The 21,896-nt window shown below is 39.3% G+C and overlaps 2 protein-coding genes across 2 annotated transcripts in view; both read right to left on the bottom strand.

Annotated features, from left to right (window-relative positions):
- The window catches only part of Ccdc181 (coiled-coil domain containing 181), a 29,720-nt gene extending 29,098 nt beyond the window's left edge, over positions 1 to 622 (bottom strand). Inside the window, exon 1 of the mRNA XM_048358119.1 lies at positions 442 to 622. The gene's annotated coding sequence lies outside the window, so the exon portion shown is untranslated. The remainder of the gene's footprint in view (positions 1 to 441) is intronic.
- Positions 623 to 3,259: 2,637 nt separating this feature from the next.
- On the bottom strand, positions 3,260 to 21,524 carry Slc19a2 (solute carrier family 19 member 2). The gene is made up of 6 exons (XM_048357326.1): positions 21,145 to 21,524; positions 12,537 to 13,139; positions 9,818 to 10,040; positions 8,424 to 8,616; positions 7,873 to 8,014; positions 3,260 to 5,393 (listed from the first exon to the last, which is right to left on the bottom strand). Exons 1-6 carry the CDS (start codon positions 21,346 to 21,348, stop codon positions 5,265 to 5,267), a joined length of 1,494 nt encoding a protein of 497 aa, XP_048213283.1. The 5' UTR covers positions 21,349 to 21,524; the 3' UTR covers positions 3,260 to 5,264.
- Between the last annotated feature and the right edge of the window lie 372 nt (positions 21,525 to 21,896).

The following is a 21,896-nucleotide window of genomic DNA, read 5'->3' as shown; positions in this document are numbered from 1 at the left end:
CAGGAACCTTTTTCTGCCCAATTGCTGGACACATGAGTATTTAAAGGTAGAGTTCAAGGTCCATTCTTGACATTGTTCCCCAAATATTGATTCTCAACAATTTGGGACAATGTTGATGGTTGATTCATACCGTTTGGTCAAAAAAAATCTTATTTTTAAAAAAATGAAGGGCGGGAGGAAGTAGGACAGATGATGGGACGATGGAACTATGTTGGACCTATGAGCCAACTTGTGGTTTTAAGTATGTTGGCGCATTAGTTTTGTTCACATTTCGACACCTGGGGCACAGGGATCTCTTCTTGACTGTGAAAGCACATGCACCCCCAACCCCCATTGGCTGAAAGGGCGGAGTTTGGGGAGCTCGTGGAGGTGTGCCAGTCCCAAGACCTTTTAGACTTCACAGTCTCCAAGCCCACCCGGCTCCCCAAACCTGTTATTCACCGAGGGTCTCCTTCACGCTAGAGTTCGATGTGGATCTTGGAGGAGGAGTTTCAGAAAACCGTCACCTTGACACCCCGCCCGGGCTTTATAAACAGGCTCCCCCAAAGCCTGACTTCCCCTCCTGAGCTGGCCAAGCGTGAGAGCCGCTTCCTAGGTGGGTGGAAAGCCGGCCCAGCCGAGAGAGCCGCGGAGGACCGGGGGCCTGGCAGCCCCGCAGAGGGCGAGGCACTAATGCGCACAGGCGCAAGGACCCCAGGGAAGGGGAGAGCCACGCCCAGTTCACCCCCGCCCACACCGGGTCACGCCCTGACCAGGCCACGCCCACCGTCAGCCTTCTGTCCCTGGTTCAGGGATCCAGCAAGTCTTGGCAGTAGCGTTCTCCTTTATTGGGTGGTGTTGTGCTGTCCCACTCTCACAACCTGGATACTAATTCTGCTCACTTCTCTGCCACTTTACCCAGCCCTTGGGACACTCATCCGACCATCTGCTTTTCACTGACTGGCACTGGTTCTCTCTGGGTCTGTTTTCCGAATAAGGTCTACCTATAGAGTTCTTACCTTCTCCCCACTGTAGATAGGATGGGATATAGCAGACGTGACCATCAATTTGCAAAGTAGGAGGCCATAAGAATTCTGGCTTCCCCACTTTTACAGGTGTGTGATCTTGAACAGGTTAAAGTTTCTAAAATACCTCTTGAGGTACAGGCACCTATTCTTGTTAATCTAGCAACTTAAAATCAGTTCTGTCTACATTGTTTCCACTGCCATAAATCACGAAACGTACTCGTCATCTACACTTAGCCAACTACAGTGTTAAGTAGCAATTTTAAGGACTCTCATAAAATTCATCTTTTTTTTTTTTTTGCCAGTCCTGGGCCTTGAACTCAGGGCCTGAGCACTGTCCCTGGCTTCTTTTTGCTCAAGGCTAGCACTCTGCCACTTCAGCCACAGCTCCACTTCTCGCCATTTTCTATATATATGGTGCTGAGGAATCGAACCTAGGGCTTCATGTATACAAGGCAAGCACTCTTGCCACTAGGCCATATTCCCAGCCCCAAAATTCATCTTATCTACTGCTGTCATATTAAAATTTTTAAAGGAAAACTTAATCACTGCTTTCTATCCCCATCTCTTAAATACAACTTGTGTTCCCAAGATAGCTTTCCAATTTTATATTCCACACCAACTGTTCCTATGTGTACACATATATTTATATATTTACTTTATATATATATGAATATATGTTGTATATCATGTGAATATATATGTACTTGAAGTTCCTAAAGTGGAGGGGATATGTATCTGATTTAGGAACTTCATATACGTACTTTTGGCCCTTTGTTCACTATAGTTCCCCTCTCCAAATTTGTTAATGCCACCTCCTTATTCTTCATTTCTCCATTGTTTTTGTTCTCTTCCTGATCCAATTCTTTCTATTGTTATGGTACTGACACATTATTTTGTATTGCAATTGTGTTCCTATCTTTCTTGCAATTATATGTTTTAAGTTCCTTGAGAACAGAAACTATGACTTTATCTGTTCCTAGAAATGTCCTAAAATATGAAGAAAATAAAATATGAATAAAGATAAAGGGAGGTAAAGTCTCTTAACAATTTTCATTTTGATTGAATCAAACTTTGACAGTGCAGTTTTGAAATTGATGGCTATAAATTAATTGTAAATGGAGAATAAGTGATATAAAGTTCATTTCTCATCCTCTTACTCAGGGTCTGCAATTAGCTAGTATTAAAATGTATTTTCTTTTCATCAAAACAATCCTGTAAGTTACCATCTCATTTACAGAAACAAAACTGAGGCTCAACAGAATGACTTTCCAACTATAACGCCAACTTTTGAGTGGCAAACCTAATACTTAAAATCTCTTCTGATATGATTTAATGAAAAAAATAGAGAAATTAGCACTACTACAAGATCCTTTGCAAGAGAAGACTTCACAAGTGCCCTTCTTGAAGAGTAAAATGTTAAACAAATCTATTAATAGTTGAAGAGTCCAAATAAGCAAAATAAAGACATATTATATAGTTCTATCCTTGAATACCCTGAAGTATTCAGTGGATTAGACATTTTAATCTTTCATAATGTACCTCTTTTTAAAAAATGACAGGCATTTAGCTATCGTATTGACAGGCAGCTATCAAATACCATTTATGTAATTTATTCTTCACAGGGTACCAGGATATATTTCACAACAAACAACAAAAATAAGCTAAGATCACTGTTCAAAAGACTTATAAATCTGACTACTACAACGTTTTTGCAAAAGTTTTCCAAGTCGTTGGTTATATCTAATCAGATGCCTTATGTAGGTTTTGGGATGGGATATTAAAAGTACTCATTTGGATATTGTGAGAAAATACTGACATAGTGTTTGGGATATAATAAAAATATTTCTCAACTGATGGGAAGAAGATGCCTCAATATTTTGGAGGTGGGACATTGAGTCCTTCAAACAACACTTTCAACCTTGCCTTAATTTCCTTTATTTCAGTTAGTATCAAAAGGCAGTCCAGGCCTTCAATTTCTAAAGCTTTCAAGAGATATGAGAGGTGCCAAGATGAAGACTAAGAAAAACCAATGATGCAATATGGGGCCACAACAAAGAAAGAGGAGTCAAAAGTAAGATCATACAGCAACTGAAGAATAACATGATGAGTAGATGTTAATTGGGAAAGGTAGAAGAGGGGAAAGAACATGAACTGTGTACTAGGAAAAATTATTAAAAGATTTAGGAGTGCTACACAAAGCTCCTTTTGAAGAAGATAAACTTAAAATAATCTTGATTTAAAGGTGGAAGTATATTGTAAAATATTTATTTAGTAAAAATAATTTTATATTCTATACAGAATTGAGTAGAAAGTACAACAAATTATTTTCACTTCTCTGCAAAATTGCATACAGTACAATCAGCACACTGCATTCAGCATTCTACAAATATGACCACATGCCAAGATGTGAATATACTTGTTTGAAACAGATGAAAGTTCAGGCTGGGTGTCACACACTGGGAATTAAAATTCCAGGGAAATAGTGCTTTGGTAATGTGAGCTATTTGATTATACAGCAGTTCATTTTATTTTTTTTAAATCTTAAAATTCCTCAAATACTACTTTCTACTTGTCTACAAGTAAACAATTCCCTATATTGCTAAGGAAAAAAGACCAAGAAAATAAAAACAAAATATAAGACTGAAGATTGTTACTTCATGATATCAGTCCCTATTCTCTTTCTTAGCATTTGTTTCCTTTCCCTTGCTTAAAAAGGAAAATAAACGGAAATGATCTAGTCCTATCCTTATTAATTTGCTTCTAGGATGACTGTTTAAATGAACTGTATATGTTGGTTTTACAATCATCTTCTGATTATGTTTTGCATTGCTAAGGACCAAACCCGGGGCCTTGTGCAACTGGATATGCTCTCTACCATTGAGCCACATCCCAATTTTGCAATCTTGTCACTATTAACATGATTTAGTTGTATTATTCTTTAAAAGTAACACCCTAGTTAAAAGCACCTTCCTAAATTCTTTTCATAGTAAGGCAACAAAATTGGCTTTAGTTTTCATGTCTTACAAACCAGATAGTATGATTTCTGAATTCAAAGCATACAGAACACTATTGTTTTTTTTTTTTAAGCAACTTAGAAAATGGGATCACTAGCAAATTTTGATTTAAGCAAATACTGCAGATGATCTACCCTTAGAATAAGGGATTATTTAAGGTACAAAGTGCAGTAATCACATACATCCTAGTTCCTGCCCCATCGAAATAACTAAAAAGGTGCTAGGTTTATGATGAAGGCTTTGGAATAATCCAGCTCATACTGACATCTTTATTTTGGGTAAGAAAACTAATAAAACAATATAAAAGCTATCAATGGGAATGAGGTTATTTGAAAGAAAAAGTCCTTTTCACTTTATTTTGGAAATTAGAAGGAATGCAAATACAAAATGGGCTAACTCTCTTTAGCCCATATGTGATTTTTTTTTCCACACAGAATTAACAGTCTTTCATAATAAAGTATTAAAGACAAGCAAACATACCTTAAGTTGTCTGATTAGATCTCTTCATTTACATTATTAGGCTTTAAAACTTGCCTTCATTTCTGACTAAATGAGCTTCTCTGGGAAGCATATGAATAATGCAAAAATCTACTTCTAAGGAACATTTTCACAAATACATAATGGTCAAGAGAGGAACCAAGAACATTCATACAATGAATTTTTTAAATTAAAAATGACACATACTCCTTATAGGACAGAACATTAAAACAGAGCAAATATTGCCACAAAATTCATCTGTAAAAACACAAATGCACACGAGAAACACAAAAATTAGAATGAAGTTGAATAGGGGCAAGTGCTGATAGATCATATTTCTATCATGATTTGTAACATCCTGTGGACTCTGTAAGGATCTGGTCCCACCAGGCCAAGGGTCTGGCTGACTGGATTACAAAGTCATTTGTGACCTATAAAACATACACTCATTTGCTAATCAAGTATACAACACCATGTGCTGCTTGACTTCTGTGGATTACTTGATTTCCAAAATCAAGTTTACTTTCGAATTAGAAAAAAAAGGCATCCTTAAATTCACTCTCATAAATAATATGAAAGAAACTTCACTTCTGGCTTCTCTCAACGGCATCATGTTACTCCAGGGATAAAGGTGTTAGCTGAGTGGTTGCTTTGAAGCCAGCAGTTGCATGTTCATAAATATTTGTCTAAACTTGAAAATATTAAATATATCCAGGCAATTCCTGTGCAGGGTTCTTGCAGTAAGAAGCAGCCCTTCAGCAGTATGTTATGAAGTAGTTTCTTGAGAACTTGGTTCTGGATCTTCCCGCTTTCTGCATTTCTTTACAACACTGACTATACCACTAGCCAGGAAAACCACAGCGATGAGTGCAAAATAACTGGCATAAATCAGGAACTAAAAGGAACAAAAGTAATAATTTGTAGACTTATTAATTAGAGATGAGCTATTTTATTACATATATGAGAAGACACTGTAATAAAGCTATACTCAGAGTTCCTCAACAAAACTTTTAAAAAAGCATTGTATTCTTACATTGTGGGCCAGCTTCTGAAGACAGAAACTATAGTATGACTACAGAAATCTATTTGGTATGAATCTTGATTTCTCATTCCTTACTAGCTCTGTGACCTCAACTGAGATACCTAATCTGAATTCTTACATCTTTGTTTACAAAATGGAATTTATAACCATTTCTACTTTACAGGGATGTAAAAGAAGTGAACAAGATCATGCGTGTCATTGTTTATTGGCACAAAGGTAATGCTCTTAATACTACTGGTTTTAATTTTTGGCGTTTATTGTTATAACTGAGTCATGCATCCTCAAGCTTAGGGTAAGACAAACAGGGCAACTTCTGAAGATCAGCAACTTCTATAAGGAGGTACTAGGGTTCGAACTCAGGTCCAAGATCAGCAATTTCTATTCTCCCCCAGAAGAGGGCAGTAGAAAACCAATTATGGGAGGGGGGCATGAGGGACAAGGAAACAAACAGTACAAGAAATGTATCCAATGCCCTACGTATGATACTGTAACCTCTCTGTACATCAGTTTGATAATAAAAATTTGAGAAAAAAAAAAGAAAAGCAGTAGCTTAATAAATTAAGTACTTCTGGTTAAAAAAAAAAAAGAAAACCAATTATGGTTCAATTACAGGATTACTTTTGTAAGAATCTTCCTTAAAGCTGTTTTTTTATTTGAGTACATAATTTATCAACATCATCATTTCTTTCTAAAATACAACTTACTAAATACAAACTTAGTCAAAGGTACAATAAAGGTGTGGCATTAGATCGCTGAGCCATGTCCTGTCAAATCTGAATACATTTCTATAGGAAGCCTGCAAACAGGAAAGACGAAAGGCACTTAATATCTCTACTACTCTTCATATGAAAGTGGGCATTTGAGTTAGATGTCTAAATCCTTGATCTACAACATTATTATTGTTTGATCTTATTCAAGTTACTGCATACCTGTCACACTAACTCTCTTGAAATTTAACAATAGCACTGAAAATATGCTATAAAGCAATTGTCATACAGAAGGCACTACTTACTAGTCTCATTTCTCTCATCAATCTCTCCAATAATGATAATGCTAATTACTGTTAGCATGCTGCTTTTTTTTTTCCTTTTTCTTTTTTTGCTGGATGTGGGGCTTGAATTCAGGGGCCTGGGAGCTGTCCCTGAGCCCTTTTGCTCAAGGCCAACACTCTACCACTTTGAGCCAGAGCTCCACTTCCAGTTTTCTGGTGACTAATTGGAGATGAAAGTTTCATGGGGACTTTCTTGTCCAGGCTGGCTTTGAACTGCGATCCTCATCGCAGCCTCCTGAGTAGCTAGGCATGAGCCACCAGCATCCAGCAACATGTTACATTTCTCTATCAAAGAAAACGGTAAATGTGGAATATTAGGTAGTAGATACATAAGGAATAGTGGAGAAGGAATCGATTGGATTGGGCTAGTGGTGAAGGTAGGCATTTCTTGCTTCAATTCCCATCTTTAACTAAAGTCCAGAGCAATTCCTATCTACAAAGGCATATACAACTATAAAATTCCTGAACTAAACAAAGTACTTACATTGTCTATAGGTGGCTGTCCAGGTGTATTCTCAATAGGTCATATGTTAATATCATAATTCTATTTGTCAATGATAAATCATTACCTTGATATTTGTCTGCCTTAAGGAAGGTAGGATTCTTAGAGAGATATGAGGTATCCTGAGGTAGGGCAATTCAAACACGAAATAAAGTATTTCAAGTATAAATTAGGAATAACCTAGTACCATAGCTCCATGGTAGAGCACTTGCCTAACATGCTAGAAGTCCTAGATCCAATCCTCAGCCTTGGGAAGAATAGTGGAAAAGAACGAATGAGGAGGCAGAAAGGTTGAGACTAGAAGATGTCAATATTACCTCTCAGCTGAAATAGTTCCTCTGTACTAGGCATGTTTAAAAATCTTAAGGCCTAATGTTCTTAGGTCTCATTTTAAAAATAAGATGTTACTCCAGGTGCTGGTGGCTCAGGCCTGAAATCCTAGCTACTCAGGATGCTGAAATCTGAGTACTGTGGTTTAAAGCCGGCCTGGGCAGAAAAGTCCCCATGAGACTCTTATCTCCAACTAACCACTCAAAAACCAGAGTAGAGTTGTGGCTCAAAGTGGTAGAGTGCTAGCCTTGAGTGAAAAAGCTCAGGGACAGCGTCAGGGCCCTGAGTTCAAGCTCCATAACCACATAGAGCTAAGGATGGAGAAGTGAAGTGACTGAAGGGGAGAACACTTTTCTATTTGTCCATAGTCTTTAAATTTATTTTCATTATAATCCACTTCTGTCACCCAGGCCCCATTATACTTCTTAATTCCAAAAGAGAGATGTTACCTGAGTGGAAATTTCTAAGCCAAGGCCACTTGCATCTACCACAATTATGGTGAGCAGAGTCTGCAATGCCAGGGCAATGAAAGTGTTTACACCAAACACAAGGGCATAGCGTTCCATGCTGAGATTTGCAGCAATCTGAAAACTTATTTGAAAAGGAAAAAAAAAAAAAGAGTTAATAAAGTTGCTCTTCAAATAGTGGCAATTTTTACTTTAAATGTAAATAATAATTCCTTTGTTATAATGTCAATTTCCCTTCCAACCAAATTAAAAAATGTGTGGTGAAATGGGAAATGGTGTAATTATGTAAATACATAAATAACATAAATACTATGCAAATGCATTATGCAAATGAACAGTTATAAATACTATAAAGAACATACAAACAAGAGAATAAATCTTGCCTGAATGCTTCCCAAGAAACACTAATCACAAACAATACAAAGTCTCTTCCTATTTGTCTCTTTTGTCTAGAAATTGTATAACTTGCAAAGAAATCAAAGGTTCATCTTGTCCTAAATTTTCCTAATGTGTCCTTGGATCAAAATACATACGTTGCTATGGTGATGAGCAACATGTAGATGATTCTGAAGACAACATAGGATGCGTAACACACCCAAATGTTATGCACAGTGTCCATGATATACACTACAGCAGCAATCAAGAGAGAACACAGAGATAACGTCATTTCTCCCCAAGTTGACCAGGATATCTTTATATAACCAACTGCAAACACAGCAATAGCACCTGCAAAACAAAAGAAGAGGATGTCATTGTTTTTACTAAAAAATATTCAGCTTCAATTAAATTTTAAAATGTTTAAATTTGGGCTGGGGATATGGCCTAGTGGCAAGAGTGCCTGCCTCGGATACACGAGGCCCTGGGTTCGATTCCCCAGCACCACATATACAGAAAACGGCCAGAAGCGGCGCTGTGGCTCAAGTGGCAGAGTGCTAGCCTTGAGCGGGAAGAAGCCAGGGACAGTGCTCAGGCCCTGAGTCCAAAGCCCAGGACTGGCCAAAAAAAAAAAAAAAAAAGTTTAAATTTATATACATTATGAAAGAACACGATTATGAAGGGCCTGAATATGCAAACAGAGAATTTTGGACTTGATGAAGGTGGGAATCAGCTGGAAAAGGACAGAATGGCTTGTGACTATTACTAAGGAAAAAACTGCTGGGACTGACCCACAGGCAAGGTGGAATCACTTCTGATTTGGCAACCCACAAGGATGAGTCATCTCTCCTTCAAACCAAGGAGCAATCTAGTATATGCAAAAGGACTTCTCTGTCCTTTGGCAAGATAATGATGATGGTAGCTACAGTGGCAGGCACAGTTACCATGAATTTACAGATCTTACATTGAACCTTCCAATAACATTATGAGGTACGGCAACAAATTAGAAAGGGACAATAGAGAATGTCAGGGACACAGGATCTGAAGCCATCTCAAGTTCAAATCTTGACTTCACTGTTTATCTAAGGTTATGTGACCTTAGTAAATTATTAACTTATCTGTCCAGAGTTTCCTTTGTAAAATAGTGATAATTTCACTTATCTCAAGAGTTTTGTGAAGACTAAATTGAAATACCTGAAGTCCTTAGCACCTAACACATACTAACACTCAGAGGATATTAGCTATTGCTATAAAGTATAGTATACTTCTACTTAAAAATACCTGCTCATTCAGCAAATACAGGAGTATGTGAAGCCTTGCTAAGCAAAGAAAATAATCTTGAGAGTTATTGTATTGGGTTTCCTGAAAGCTTATAAAGAATTTGTTAGTCACAGTCTTCTACCCTTATTTTCAAATTCTCCTTGTAAATTATCAAATCAGAGCTATACATAAATAAATCACTGTTTTACTGTAAATTTGTGAAGAAAGAAAAAATCTGATCATAGAGCCAAGACTCCTTCTGGCCCTCCTTCTACCATCCAGCACAGCTTACCGAGTAAGGTGGAAACGGCTTCTACACCACCATTATAGATAGCAGCATGGCGAGAAGGCATCACCTTCTCCCACAGGCCCTGTGTGTAGTTCACAACTTGAAAATAGCCACAGGTGGAAAGGGCCCACCATACAGACCAACAGAGCAAAGGGCGGGAGGAATAACACATCAAGAAATCATTCCATAGAACCTTCAACACCAGGAGGCGGTCTGGCCTTGGTTCCTACACAGCAAACAGGAACAGATCATTATTAAAAACTGATTTTATTGACAGTGACTCAACCTATAAAAAAAAATAAACAGAATGGCCAGGCACGGCAGTGTATTCTGTAATCCTAGCATCTGGGAAGTTGACACAGGAGAAGAGTAAATAAGGGAATATATCAGGATAAAAAATTATGTTTTAAACTTTTATTTTTATTATATATATACTATATATACACACATGTGTACATACTGGTAGCTATGTAAATGTCCTTTTACTTTTTGAATCTACATTCAATAAAGTTTGAAACTAAAAAAACATTCAGAACTATGGTTAATGTTCATACACACACACACACACACACACACACACACACACACACACACACACACATTTTCTGCTGTTCCTGGGGCTTGAACTCTGGGCCTGTGCATTGCCTCTGAGCTCCTTTAGCTGAAGGCTAGCACTCTTACCACTTGAGCCATAGTGCCACTTCCACTTTTTCTGAGTAGTTTATTGGAGATAAGAGTCTCATAGACTTTCCTACCTGGGCTGGCTTCAAACCACAATCTCAGCCTCGTGAGCAGCTAGGATTATAGGCATGAGCCACTGGCACACAGCGTTAATATTTTAAACAAATATTTACATATGTACATATGTATCACATGTATTAATTTTACCCAAAGCCACTCAAACCTTTTGAACAGACCAAAAGATGGTCCTTAGTTTTTCTACTATATACAACGACCAAATGATTATACTTTTTTCCCTCCCCTAGCAACCTATGAGTTTCCAGTGTCACCTAACAAACTATGATTTAATCAGCATTTCATTGATATTTAATCCCTGGTCATGTTCACTAAAACTAGTCATATACAGTGTCCTGGTAATCAAAGATGAGTTTCATGACGAAGGATATTCAGGCTCCTTGAGCCTGCATGACTTAGGATCCTTGGGATAATATTTTAAACTCTAATAATCTGAGGTAAAGAATAGGCTAGGCAAGAAATTAATTTTCAGTAAAAACAGTAAAGTTGGGTTTCAAAACAACTCAACTGGGCTGGGGATATGGCCTAGTGGCAAGAGAGCTTGCCTCCCACACATGAAGTCCTAGGTTCGATTCCCCAGCACCACATATACAGAAAACGGCCAGAAGGGCCGCTGTGGCTCAAGTGGCAGAGTGCTAGCCTTGAGCAAAAAGAAGCCAGGGACAGTGCTCAGGCCCTGAGTCCAAGGCCCAGGACTGGCAAAAATAAAAAATAAAAAAATTACACTTTTTTTTTTTAAAAAAAAAAAGGGGGGGGGGCTAGGGATATGGCCTAGTGGCAAGAGAGCTTGCCTCGTATACATGAGGCCCTGGGTTCGATTCCCCAGCACCACATATACAGAAAACGGGAAGTGTCGCTGTGGCTCAAGTGGCAGAGTGCTAGCCTTGAACAAAAGGAAGCCAGGGACAGTGTTCAGGCCGAGTCCAAAGCCCAGGACTGGCCAAAAAAAACACAAAAAAAAACTCAACTATTGCATTTTTGAGAGCCAAAACTCTACTCATGTAGTGTTTGTTACTCTCACCCATTTATAAAACTTGTGATGCTAAATTTTATGTCTAACAGAGCCCACATACAAAGCAGGAAGGTAAATATGCTTATATCCAAACATGTCCCATGAAAACTAAAATGAAGTCAGTGTGGTTGGAATAAACCTTATATCTAACAGCCTAAAAATAGGAAAAAACTTTCATAATAAGAGACAGCAGAGTGTTAGGAAGCAATCTTCCTGACTACATAGAATGAATAGATGAATTATTTAAAGTGCTATGCCTTTCTTTTAAGAGACAGCTTTATAATCACACTTTTAATCTTTAGTCCTTCATCATCTTAATTTATTCTTTTTCTAAAACATTTATTAGAATTAGGTAATTATTAGAATTAGGTAAAACATTTATCAAACAGTTTTTGGCTGCTTTCTATATACACCAAGTAATAGGGGTTTAAAAAAAAAATGAAGGAGTCAGGTGCTGGTGGCTCATGCCTGTAATCCTAGTGACTCAGGAGACTGAGATCTGAGGATCGCAGTTTGAAGCCGCCCAGGCAGTAAAGTTCATGAGACTCTTATCTCTAATGAAGCACCAAAAAAGCTGGAAGTAGAGCTAGGGCTCAAGTGGTAGAGCACTAGCCATGAGCAAGAAAGCTTACAGATAGCACCCACGCCCTGCATTCAAGCCCCAGGATTGACACACACAAACAAGATACTTCCTGAAATCTGGGACATGTCTGACATGACTATATAAGTTTGTGCCAGTCTGATTTTGGAGGTAAAGCACCAGGAGAAAATAAATGTTATTCCTAATATAAATCAATTATACCTCACATTAATGAATGAATGAACTCATTCATCAATCCAGGATAAACTATAAATTCAAATGGATACAACAGCATGAGGGAGTTTCATGTCTGTTTTACCACCACTAGTCAGCCCAAAATTAATAACTACAAAAACTTACAGAATCGAGCTTACCAGTTCCTCTGTGGGAGGCTCCTCCAAATTTAGAGGGATTTTTGACTCAATGTCCTCCCATCCAGGAAGGTGGTTAGAAGCTGAGGTGTCAGTAACAATGCCACCATTTTGTACCTTGATGCCATTCACTCCTTGGCAGGAGGAAGGAACATGGTGAAAGAACAGGCTCTTCTGTGGCATAGGCAAAAACCAGGCAACAGCAAAAGCCACAGAAACACAAGTAAGAGAGACGACATTCAAGCTGAACAGGGACCAGCCTGCTACTGAAACAAGAATTTGTCCTAGGACAGAGCCCACTGTGAAGCCCACCAAAGTGGCACTTCGACAGTAACTCGTAACTTTCTGGTACATGCCCAAGTCTACAACACTGTATATGTAGGAGTAATAAGCAATTTCAGTGGCTGTGGCAATGCCATATAAGAATTCCAAGAACTGGATAGCCAGAAGTCCCTGGGCATAGAGCAGCATGAACCATGTAACAATAAGGCTCAGTCCTTGTAGCAGAACAACAGGTTTGTAACGGAGGTAGTCTGTGGCAAGGAACACAGGGAACAGCAGCACCAGGTAAGAATAAGTCCATACTGGGTAAATTTCATTGAAGACCTGGTAAAAATAGAATAAAAAACCTTTTAGTGATTAAAAGACCTAAATATTCCAAGAATCTATTTTTAGAAAACACTACAGTTCAAATACCCTCATTCTTATCATCCAAAGAAACACTGGCAACAACACTTCAAATAATCACTTAGAATATCCTTACATATATCTCCACCTTACCATTTCTTCCCAATAAAATATTTCCTATTCATCAAGGCTTTGTATGTGCCTGTGTATGTCTCCAGTTAACTTATGACACTGATTCATAACAATGGCTGTACATTTTCCAAGATGCTTAACATTTTTTTGGATGATAAGCTACAGATTTAAGAAAAAGAAAACCAAATACAACTCTTTAGTAGATTTCAATATGAGCCATGATTCACAGCCATTGTTTTTCAGGTTCTTTAGAGGGAACCACCAAATTTATATGTACAACTTGTGTAATAATACTGTTTGTTAAGATAATAGGATCAATAGACTTGTTAGAAATCCTATTGCTATCAATTCCTACTGTGAAACACACTGGAAGCTAAGATGCTACTGTTTGGTTAGGTTTCTCTGATTTTAAGTTGCATTTATTTTGAGGCAGAGGACCAGGAAGAGAGCAAATCCATCCTATAATCCTGACAGAACAACTCTCTCTGAACAGCAGAATTATAGATCACACACACACACACACACACACACACACACACACACACACACTACTTACTTGTAATATGATAAAAAATAGAAGCTTTTCTGTTTTTCCTGTTTTCAGGAACTCATATTTTAGTTGATATAGTAATTGCACATATTTATGAGCTACGATGTAACATTTCTACACATGTATACATTGTGCAATGCCCAACATCACCTCAAGTATCTATCATTTCTTTGTGATAACATTCACTATCTTCTGGTTGATTTTATTTATGTTACAATATTAATCTTTCTCTGCAATAGTACACTAGAACTTATTTGCTATTTTCTTTTAAATGTATATTTTAAAATCAGGGTAGAGTAGGAATACTCTTTAAGATAAGCTATAAACCAGAAAGACTCTAGCTGGAATTCCAGTTCCATTACTTGCTGTGTAATTAGAGACACTCCTAAACTTACAACAGGTTAGGTTCCCAATAAAATCATTGTCAAACTGGACTTAAGTCAAAATTACATTTGCTACAGATAACCTATGAAACATAAGTGCAACATATGTACTGTACAGCCTAAAACACAGACTAACCAAGACAATATGAATTAATAATCACACTATCATCCCATTCTTCTGAGAACAACTCACTGTAGATGATCTTTCCTTCTTTTTATATAAAGCCAACTGCTTAGCAAGGCATTGAGAGTTTAGTCAAGTTTAAGTCATCTGTAAGTCTAGAACTTAGAAGGGGTGTCACTATGTAGTACAGCCTGGCCTAGATTTCATTATATAGCCCAGACTTCATCTTCCTGCCTCACTTGTTTCACAAGTGATCTGTTTAATTAATGGCTTTACCTTCTCCGAATTTTGGTTCAATTTGTGTTTGACCAGGAAACTATGCTGTTTCTGAATACATGCTTGAAAGAATCAAGAACTGTCAGAAATGATTCTTACTCCAATGTGTATAAATGTTAACAAAAGAACCTGTGGCTGCCGTGCCCACCTCCTAAGATCCCCTCAGTAGAAAATCAAGGCCACAAGCATAATTTTGAGATGAAATTTATCCTTCCCTACAGACTTTTTGACAGTTGTGTTCTGGTTAACGATGTTCTCCTGCTCCTTTCTTGGCAATAAATTTTTGGGTATTATTGTTCTTCAGTTTTCTAAAGTATGAAACTGGCTCCTCTGACTCAGCATGATTCTGTACCTATGTTCCCCAACATAGTTCCACAGCTACTGGCCAATAAACCTTTTCTTTTAAAGATGTTTGTTATCTACTAAAAATGCGTTATACCCACCCACAATACACTTTCACACACACACATAATACACACACTGAAATATTATTCAACCATAAGGAAAAATGAAATCTTATTGTGTGCAAAATGAGTGGAACTAAAAGACACTGCTAAGCCAAATAAGTGAAAACACAAAAAGACAAATGCTACATGGTCTCTCTCATGTGTGGAAACTATAAAAATGTTTATACAAATGTAGGAGAGTCATTACTATCAGGCAGACTTAGATAGAGGGAATAGTTTCAGTGCTCCTCAGCACATGGGAATGATTAGTTCAAAACAACCTATTATATATCTTATGAATAAATAGAAAAGTAGAATGCAAAGGTTTCAAAAATGATAGACAGCAAAATGCTAATTATCCCGATTTACTCAGAGCATGCTTTCCATGTGTGTTGAAATCACACCATAATCAGAACATATAATTATTTTATGTTAATAAAAAATAAATTACTTCAGGCACCAATGACTCACACCTGTAATCCTAGCTATTCAGAAGGTTGAGAGCTGAGGATCATGGTTTGAAGCTAGCCCAGGCAGGAAAATTTGAGAGACTATTACCTCCAATGAACTATTCAGAAAAAGCCAGAAGTGGCACTGTGGCTCAAGTAGTAGAGTGCTAGCCTTGAGCACAAAGAGGCTCAGGGAGAACACCCAGGCCCTGAATTCAAGCAAGCCCCAAAACAGGCAAATAAATAGACAAATAAATAAATAAATTACAATAAAATGTTCTCTACTGTGCTCTTCAATATACAATCTCCTTTTATTTTGGAACTCTGGTTGATTCTTCATTTATTAGTCTGTGCTCAGACATGTTATATAAATTTTGATAGTAGATATTGAAAGCACCAGTCCAGAGAACCACATGGACACACAGTTATGTATAGCAAGAGGAGGTTATTGTCAGTGAGGGCTGACAGGGGACTAAAAGCGGAAACTTTTATTAGGGGCAAGAAGTGAAGTGGAAGGAACAGTCAGGGCTGAAGACCAGCTGCAGTTAGGCCTAGCCAGATCAATTGTTTTGTGGGAGGGGGTGAGGATCAGAGATGGAGGGCATGCTAACACCCCCTCCCCCCGACCTTTCTTGTTTACTAAGTATGGTATAGCGGTATAGCGCTAGAAGCTACTTCTGGAGCTCCTTCTTGGTGAGAAGGGGTGAAGTAGTCAAGGGTCCCTGATTTGTCACCCAACCAGGTGCCCTTCTAGGAGTATTTGGTTAACAGTTTGATTGGTGAAGATCCTCATTTTTTCCATAAAAATGTTTAGCAGACACCTGAGTAGGCAACACACAATTAGTAAAAGGCAAAAACTTGCAGCTAATGGGCCCATGAGAGGCATAAGCCAGGAGTGATTGTTCTCCAGAAGGGGCTATCAAAAATCTGAGATTCCCAATTGTTTCTTAGGCTACCAGCTATCTTTTTATAGCTTTAATGCTTTGTTCTACTCTGCCAGTCATGTTAATACAGTATCAACACTCTTTTCCCAAGAAAAGGCAAGTTCCCCCCTTTTCAGCCAATAATAAATCTAGGCCCCTTTGGTTTTAGAGGGCCAAAGAGTTTGGCTGAGTCTGCAGCAGGTGTAGGGCCACTGTGGTCTCCTCAGCATTGGCTTGTAGTGCTTCACGTAACTGTTCATTGGAAGTAATTGAGTGATATAGGCCTCCTGACTAGCTGTCAGATTTTTATCATACATAAGACTTTTAATTATCAATTTTAAATATCTATCACAGTATTATAGTATACCTACCTACAGTATCAGCTACTTAGGAGGCCGAGGCAGAAAGACCACAAGTTAGCCTGGACAACATAGCAAGACCCACCTCAAAATACCTTATACTTTTGTTTGCCACTCCTTGAGCTTGAACTCAGAGCCTGGGCACTGTCCCTGAGCTTTTTATGCTCAAGCCTAGCACTTTACCACTTAAGCCACAGCACCACTTCTGTTTTTTTTGTGTTTATGTGGTACTGAGAAATTGAACCCAGGGCTTGGTGATGCTAGACAAACACTCTAACACTAAGCCACATTCCTACCCACCTTATACTTATTAATCTAATGCTACTCCTAATCCAAAACAACTGCTTAAAAAACTTTAACTTAAAATAATAGGCAGGGTGAGATAGGATAGAATAGGGCAGAGAAATCAGATGGGCTCTCTTCAACTCACTCTAAGAAATCTTTGTTTTTTCCTGTAAGGAACACCAGGCCAAGGTGAATAAATATACTTCTTCCTCAATTATCAGCACCATAAACTTTTATCATCTCTTACAATGAAGGGAACTTGGCACTAGTGAAAGGTTAAGTAAATTATCCAAAGTTTTCACCAAAAAGACTGGCAGAGGGAAAGGTCTGAGCCAGATATTCTAAATCTACTACACTAAAAGGACTGCTTTTTTTAACCACAAACTTGTCATTGAAATAGGATGTCTCCAAGTCACTTCAAATGCCTAAAGTATCTTGTTCAATCTCTATAGAAGTGCTTTCATAGGAATTCAGCAAGAGTATATATAGGTCCAGATAGTCTCTACAGCTTAGTCACTGGGTCTCCAAATCAGAACCCTTCTTTTTCAATTTCCCAAGACCATGTCTCAACAACAACAACAAAAATCTTTTTGATACTTTGATTTCTACATGCAAACTTCCTACAGAAAAAAATTAGTGAACCTTAAGAATTGTTCATATATAACTTCTCACCTCCGGTAAAATCTGTCATGTAACCAAAAACAATTGATTTTATTCTAGTCAAGTGTCTTGCAAAACTCTGTTTGTGCTTTCCTCTGAGATTCAAAAAGTCAAGGAAAAACAAATATTTAGTTTTGAGCTCTCATTCAGATTTAGATTTTATTTCAAACTAGTTTCAGTAGTTCTTATAACCCTCTTAACAAATACCTATTTGCACAGCACTGTCTTAAACCTGTGTAGAGGTAGCAAAAGAATAAAATGAGGTCCTATTTCTCCAGTTCTGAACCTGAAAGAGGAAAACACACACACACACACACACACACACACACACACACACACACAGAGCACATTTATTTTGGGAATAGCAAACATGGGTTGTTTCTTTGAGGTGGACCTTGAAAGACAAGAAAGAAGCTAATAGAATAACTATCAAGAGATGCATATGGGAAGATTATTCTAACAGAGATCAACAGCTTCATGTTATAGGCCAATAGATGAGAGTTTGGGTTATGCTGAATTTAACATTATAAGATTAATATGAGTGAAACTTGGATATGTTGAAGGTGGGAAGAGAAAAGAGGAGCCTGCAAAACTCTTGACATCAATCAGAATGTGTGGTTTAAAGAAAAAAGTAGTAAATGTCTGTCAACCCACATGCTAAGAAGAGGAATGACAAAAATAACTTCAAAAATAACTTCAGCTCTGCTGGTTGTGGTCATACATGCCCCTAATCTGGAGCTGCTTTGCAGGCTAAGGCAGGGAGATGGTAAGTTCAAGGCCAGCTGAGGCACTTTAGCAGTACCTCATTTCAAAATAAAGAGGGCTGAGAATGTAACTTGATAGGGTTTACTTAGCATTCATTAGTACCTGGGCTCAAGCCCCAGTATACTAAGTAAGTAAGTAAGTTAAATAAATAAGTTTGGTTCACAATTATTGAGGCATTCTCAAATTTTACCATTTCAAAACTATACAGTGTTAATTCACAAAGTGATAAACTGTTTTACAGTTAAGGCTTTCTTCTAAAAACTAAGAAAAAAAATCCTCCTTGAGTAGATAGAGGTAATTCTGGCTTTTGGATGTAGATGATAACAAATTTATTTAAAATGATTCAATTTGACCCTTTTGAAGTCTTCAAGGAGAAATACCAACTTTAATACAAATGTCACTGAACATGACTTGGCATTCTTTTTGCTTAAAAATAATGTAATATGTTTTATTGAAGTAATCATTGCTGAAAGCAAGCAGTCAGAAGGAACAGTGTTCTATTCATTTCAGTTATTAGTTACTAAAAATAAAAAAAATTAGCATTCTCCATAAGGTAAGCAGACCCACACTGCACAACCAACAGAATCAGCCATTTCAAGGTTCTCAGAAATAAATTGTCCCATCCTTACTAGATCACTAGATTTCTCTTCAAATTTTGCCTTTTCTTCAAATTTGCAATGCGGAGGCATGATTGTTCTTCTTACACAATCAACAAATATTTACTGGGTCTGGCCTGCTTCTGTTTCTATGCCCCCCAAACATATTTCATTTTACCTAAACAGCTTTCTGGTAAGACAGAGCATACAATCCTGATAGCACAGCACACACCCACCTCTATGCAGGTTACAGGACAAAACAGATCGGCTTTCAAATATCAACATTGGGAGCATGGTTCTCTCCTATGTGCTTCTGTCTGTCCCAGTGCATAAACTGTGCAGATCATATGACAGTTCATATGAAGCTTTTTCAGCTGCTCACCAGCAAATTAATGTCTGCGTCAGTGGATAAATCTCATGTTTGTATCTCCAGACTCACACTGTTTTTATATCAGTAAATCATTCTGTTCACAAGAGTTGGTCTTTACCACTTTACTGCTGGTTTCAACCAGAATCAAAATTCAAGCATATAATACTACTACAGTTCCTTGTGTACTGATCTATAAGATTGAGCAACAACAAATGATCTAAGGTTGGATAAAACCTGAACTTGCTAGTGACTAAACATTCAAATGAATCTAGGAACCAACACTGTCATATCCCTTCCAGATGTCCTTGATCCCTTCCAGATGCCCACAGCAACAACAAACTGGATTATGAGTAATTATAACCTGTCAGTCTGCAAATGACTCTGCTAAGGCCACCTCTTGCTCTGACCTGTTATGCTGGGTTGCTGGATTTCTAATCAAAATAGGTGACTGACTACTAACCACATCTGGAAGAGTGAGTTTCAAAAGGGAGAATTATTTTACAGCAATTGGGACAGGGAAACCCCAGTGGAAAAAGAGGCGTAGGGGGAAAAGGAACAGCTAATTAGTGTCCACCTAGCTGAGAGAAGGGAAAAGAACACCAAATCTCATCTTTTACACTTCATAGTAGTCAATGAATTGGGCACTGAATCTGTTTTATTTTGGTTTTGTGGTAGCACTCTGGGTTTAATTTCCTTTTCAGTTTATGTAACATCTTCTGAAAAAAGTGTTGAGATTATACATGTTTAAGTGCATTTCTAAAGTACATTACGCACTTCTGAAGTACAATATGTCTAAGTCCTTATCTTGAGTAAATCAATCAGTGAGAGGTTCTGGATCACGGCCTATGTATTTTCAAGTACCCTAAGCACCAGAACAGGTACAGAGACCTGACACATCTTACCTGTGGTGGAAAAGCAAAACTAATATCTGTGAAGCGACAATACAAGGAAAAACTATAATTAAGTGCCAATTATGAGAAACCATCTGATTGTATACCAAGAGATGGGTCTTTTAGGGGGGCAGGATATCTTTGGATACAACTTCACCCAATTAAAGATCAAACCAAATTAAGACGATCTTTGTCCTGTATTGTCCTTATTTGACTGAACATATCCATCCCATCAAAGAAAGATAAACAAATTAGGGATAAGAAATAAAGGGGGGTGAAACAGGCCGAAGGAAGACACTTTCAGGAAAGCCACGCTGACCTTTCAGTTCAGTGGATTTTTTCTCAGACTCCTACCATGTGGCCAAGTACAGTTTGATGGTTTATCAAAACAGTGCCCTCTTCCCCCTAGAAAGAATGGCCGGACCAGCCGGGGGAATGCTGGACTACGCTACATTTTCAGCGCCATCAACGGCTGAGACGCCCAAGGGCCCCGAACTCATCGCCTGACACGCCCATGCCCAAGGGCTCCGAACTCGTGTCCCCAGCACTGCACACAGGACTTACAAATCCAAAGGACAGGAGCAAACTTGGAGCTCAGTGCAAGGGGGTGGGGTGGGGCGAGGATCAGAACTCTACAGAGAATGGCCCCCCGGGGCTCTAACGCCCTCCCCACTCCTTCTCGTCGGAGCTGCGCGGCCTCCCCGCACACGGGGTCCCGGCTCGCGCGCAAACCCCGGGCCCGCCGCCCGCGCTCCCGCGTCGGCCTTGGCGCGTACCTCCCTCTCGGTCAGATTCTTGTCGGACCCTAGCAGGTAGGGGGTCAGGAAGGGCTCGGACGGCCTGAGGCTGGCGAAGAAGCCGTAGGCGCAGAGCAGCGCGGTGGGCAGGAACCAGCATTCGCGGGGGACCCGAGCGGTACGCAGGAGCATGGTGGCCGCCGCCGCCGCCGCCCGCCGGGATACCGGGCCGGGCACATCCATTCGGGGCGCGAGGGGCGGGGACCCGGCCCGGCCCCTTTCTTCGGCTCCACCAACTGGAGTGAAGTTCAGGCCCGGTCCCCACGCCCGCACCTGTAACCTTGACTGACACTTCCTCCCAGTAGGGCCGGGCGGTCCAGTTCGCCTCCACCTCCCCGCCGCAGGACTTAGTCTCTCACAGTCGCCGGCGGCTCACGTGTCCCGGCCTTGAAAAGAGCCCCGCCCTAAAGCCCACCCCCCTCGCCACCGCCTCCAAGCCGTGAGCCAATCACAGTAGTCGCCTGGTCCTTGGCTTCTTCCTCATTGGCTCACAAGCTGTGATGGGCGGTATTGGCGGAACGCCGGACGGTTGACGTCCGGGTGGCTCTGAGGGGAGCCGGGTTCGTGAAGGGCATGGGTTCCGCCGCGGTGACTGCTCGCCGACGACTTGGGCTGTAGTCTGGCGGAGATCCACACCTACGGTCGGCTCTGAAATCTCCCTTCCACTCACCGGTCAGGAAGGTTCCCCGTGGGCCTACTCCGAAGATGCTTTGTTTCACACTTACCTTTTC

Source organism: Perognathus longimembris, chromosome 11, assembly GCF_023159225.1.
Source record: "Perognathus longimembris pacificus isolate PPM17 chromosome 11, ASM2315922v1, whole genome shotgun sequence".
NCBI lineage: Eukaryota > Metazoa > Chordata > Mammalia > Rodentia > Heteromyidae > Perognathus > Perognathus longimembris.
This window is presented reverse-complemented; position numbering and strand designations above follow the sequence as displayed.

Bases quoted from the DNA above. Each gene is read 5' to 3' on its own strand.
- Slc19a2 (XM_048357326.1), bottom strand. From the start codon at position 21,348: ATGGATGTGCCCGGCCCGGTATCCCGGCGGGCGGCGGCGGCGGCGGCC. The intron at 8,617-9,817 runs GTAAGCTGTGCT...TTTGTTTTGCAG, and splicing joins AGCCGTTTCCACCTTACTCG to GTGCTATTGCTGTGTTTGCA. The intron at 8,015-8,423 runs GTATGTATTTTG...TTTTCAAATAAG, and splicing joins TTGCTCATCACCATAGCAAC to TTTTCAGATTGCTGCAAATC.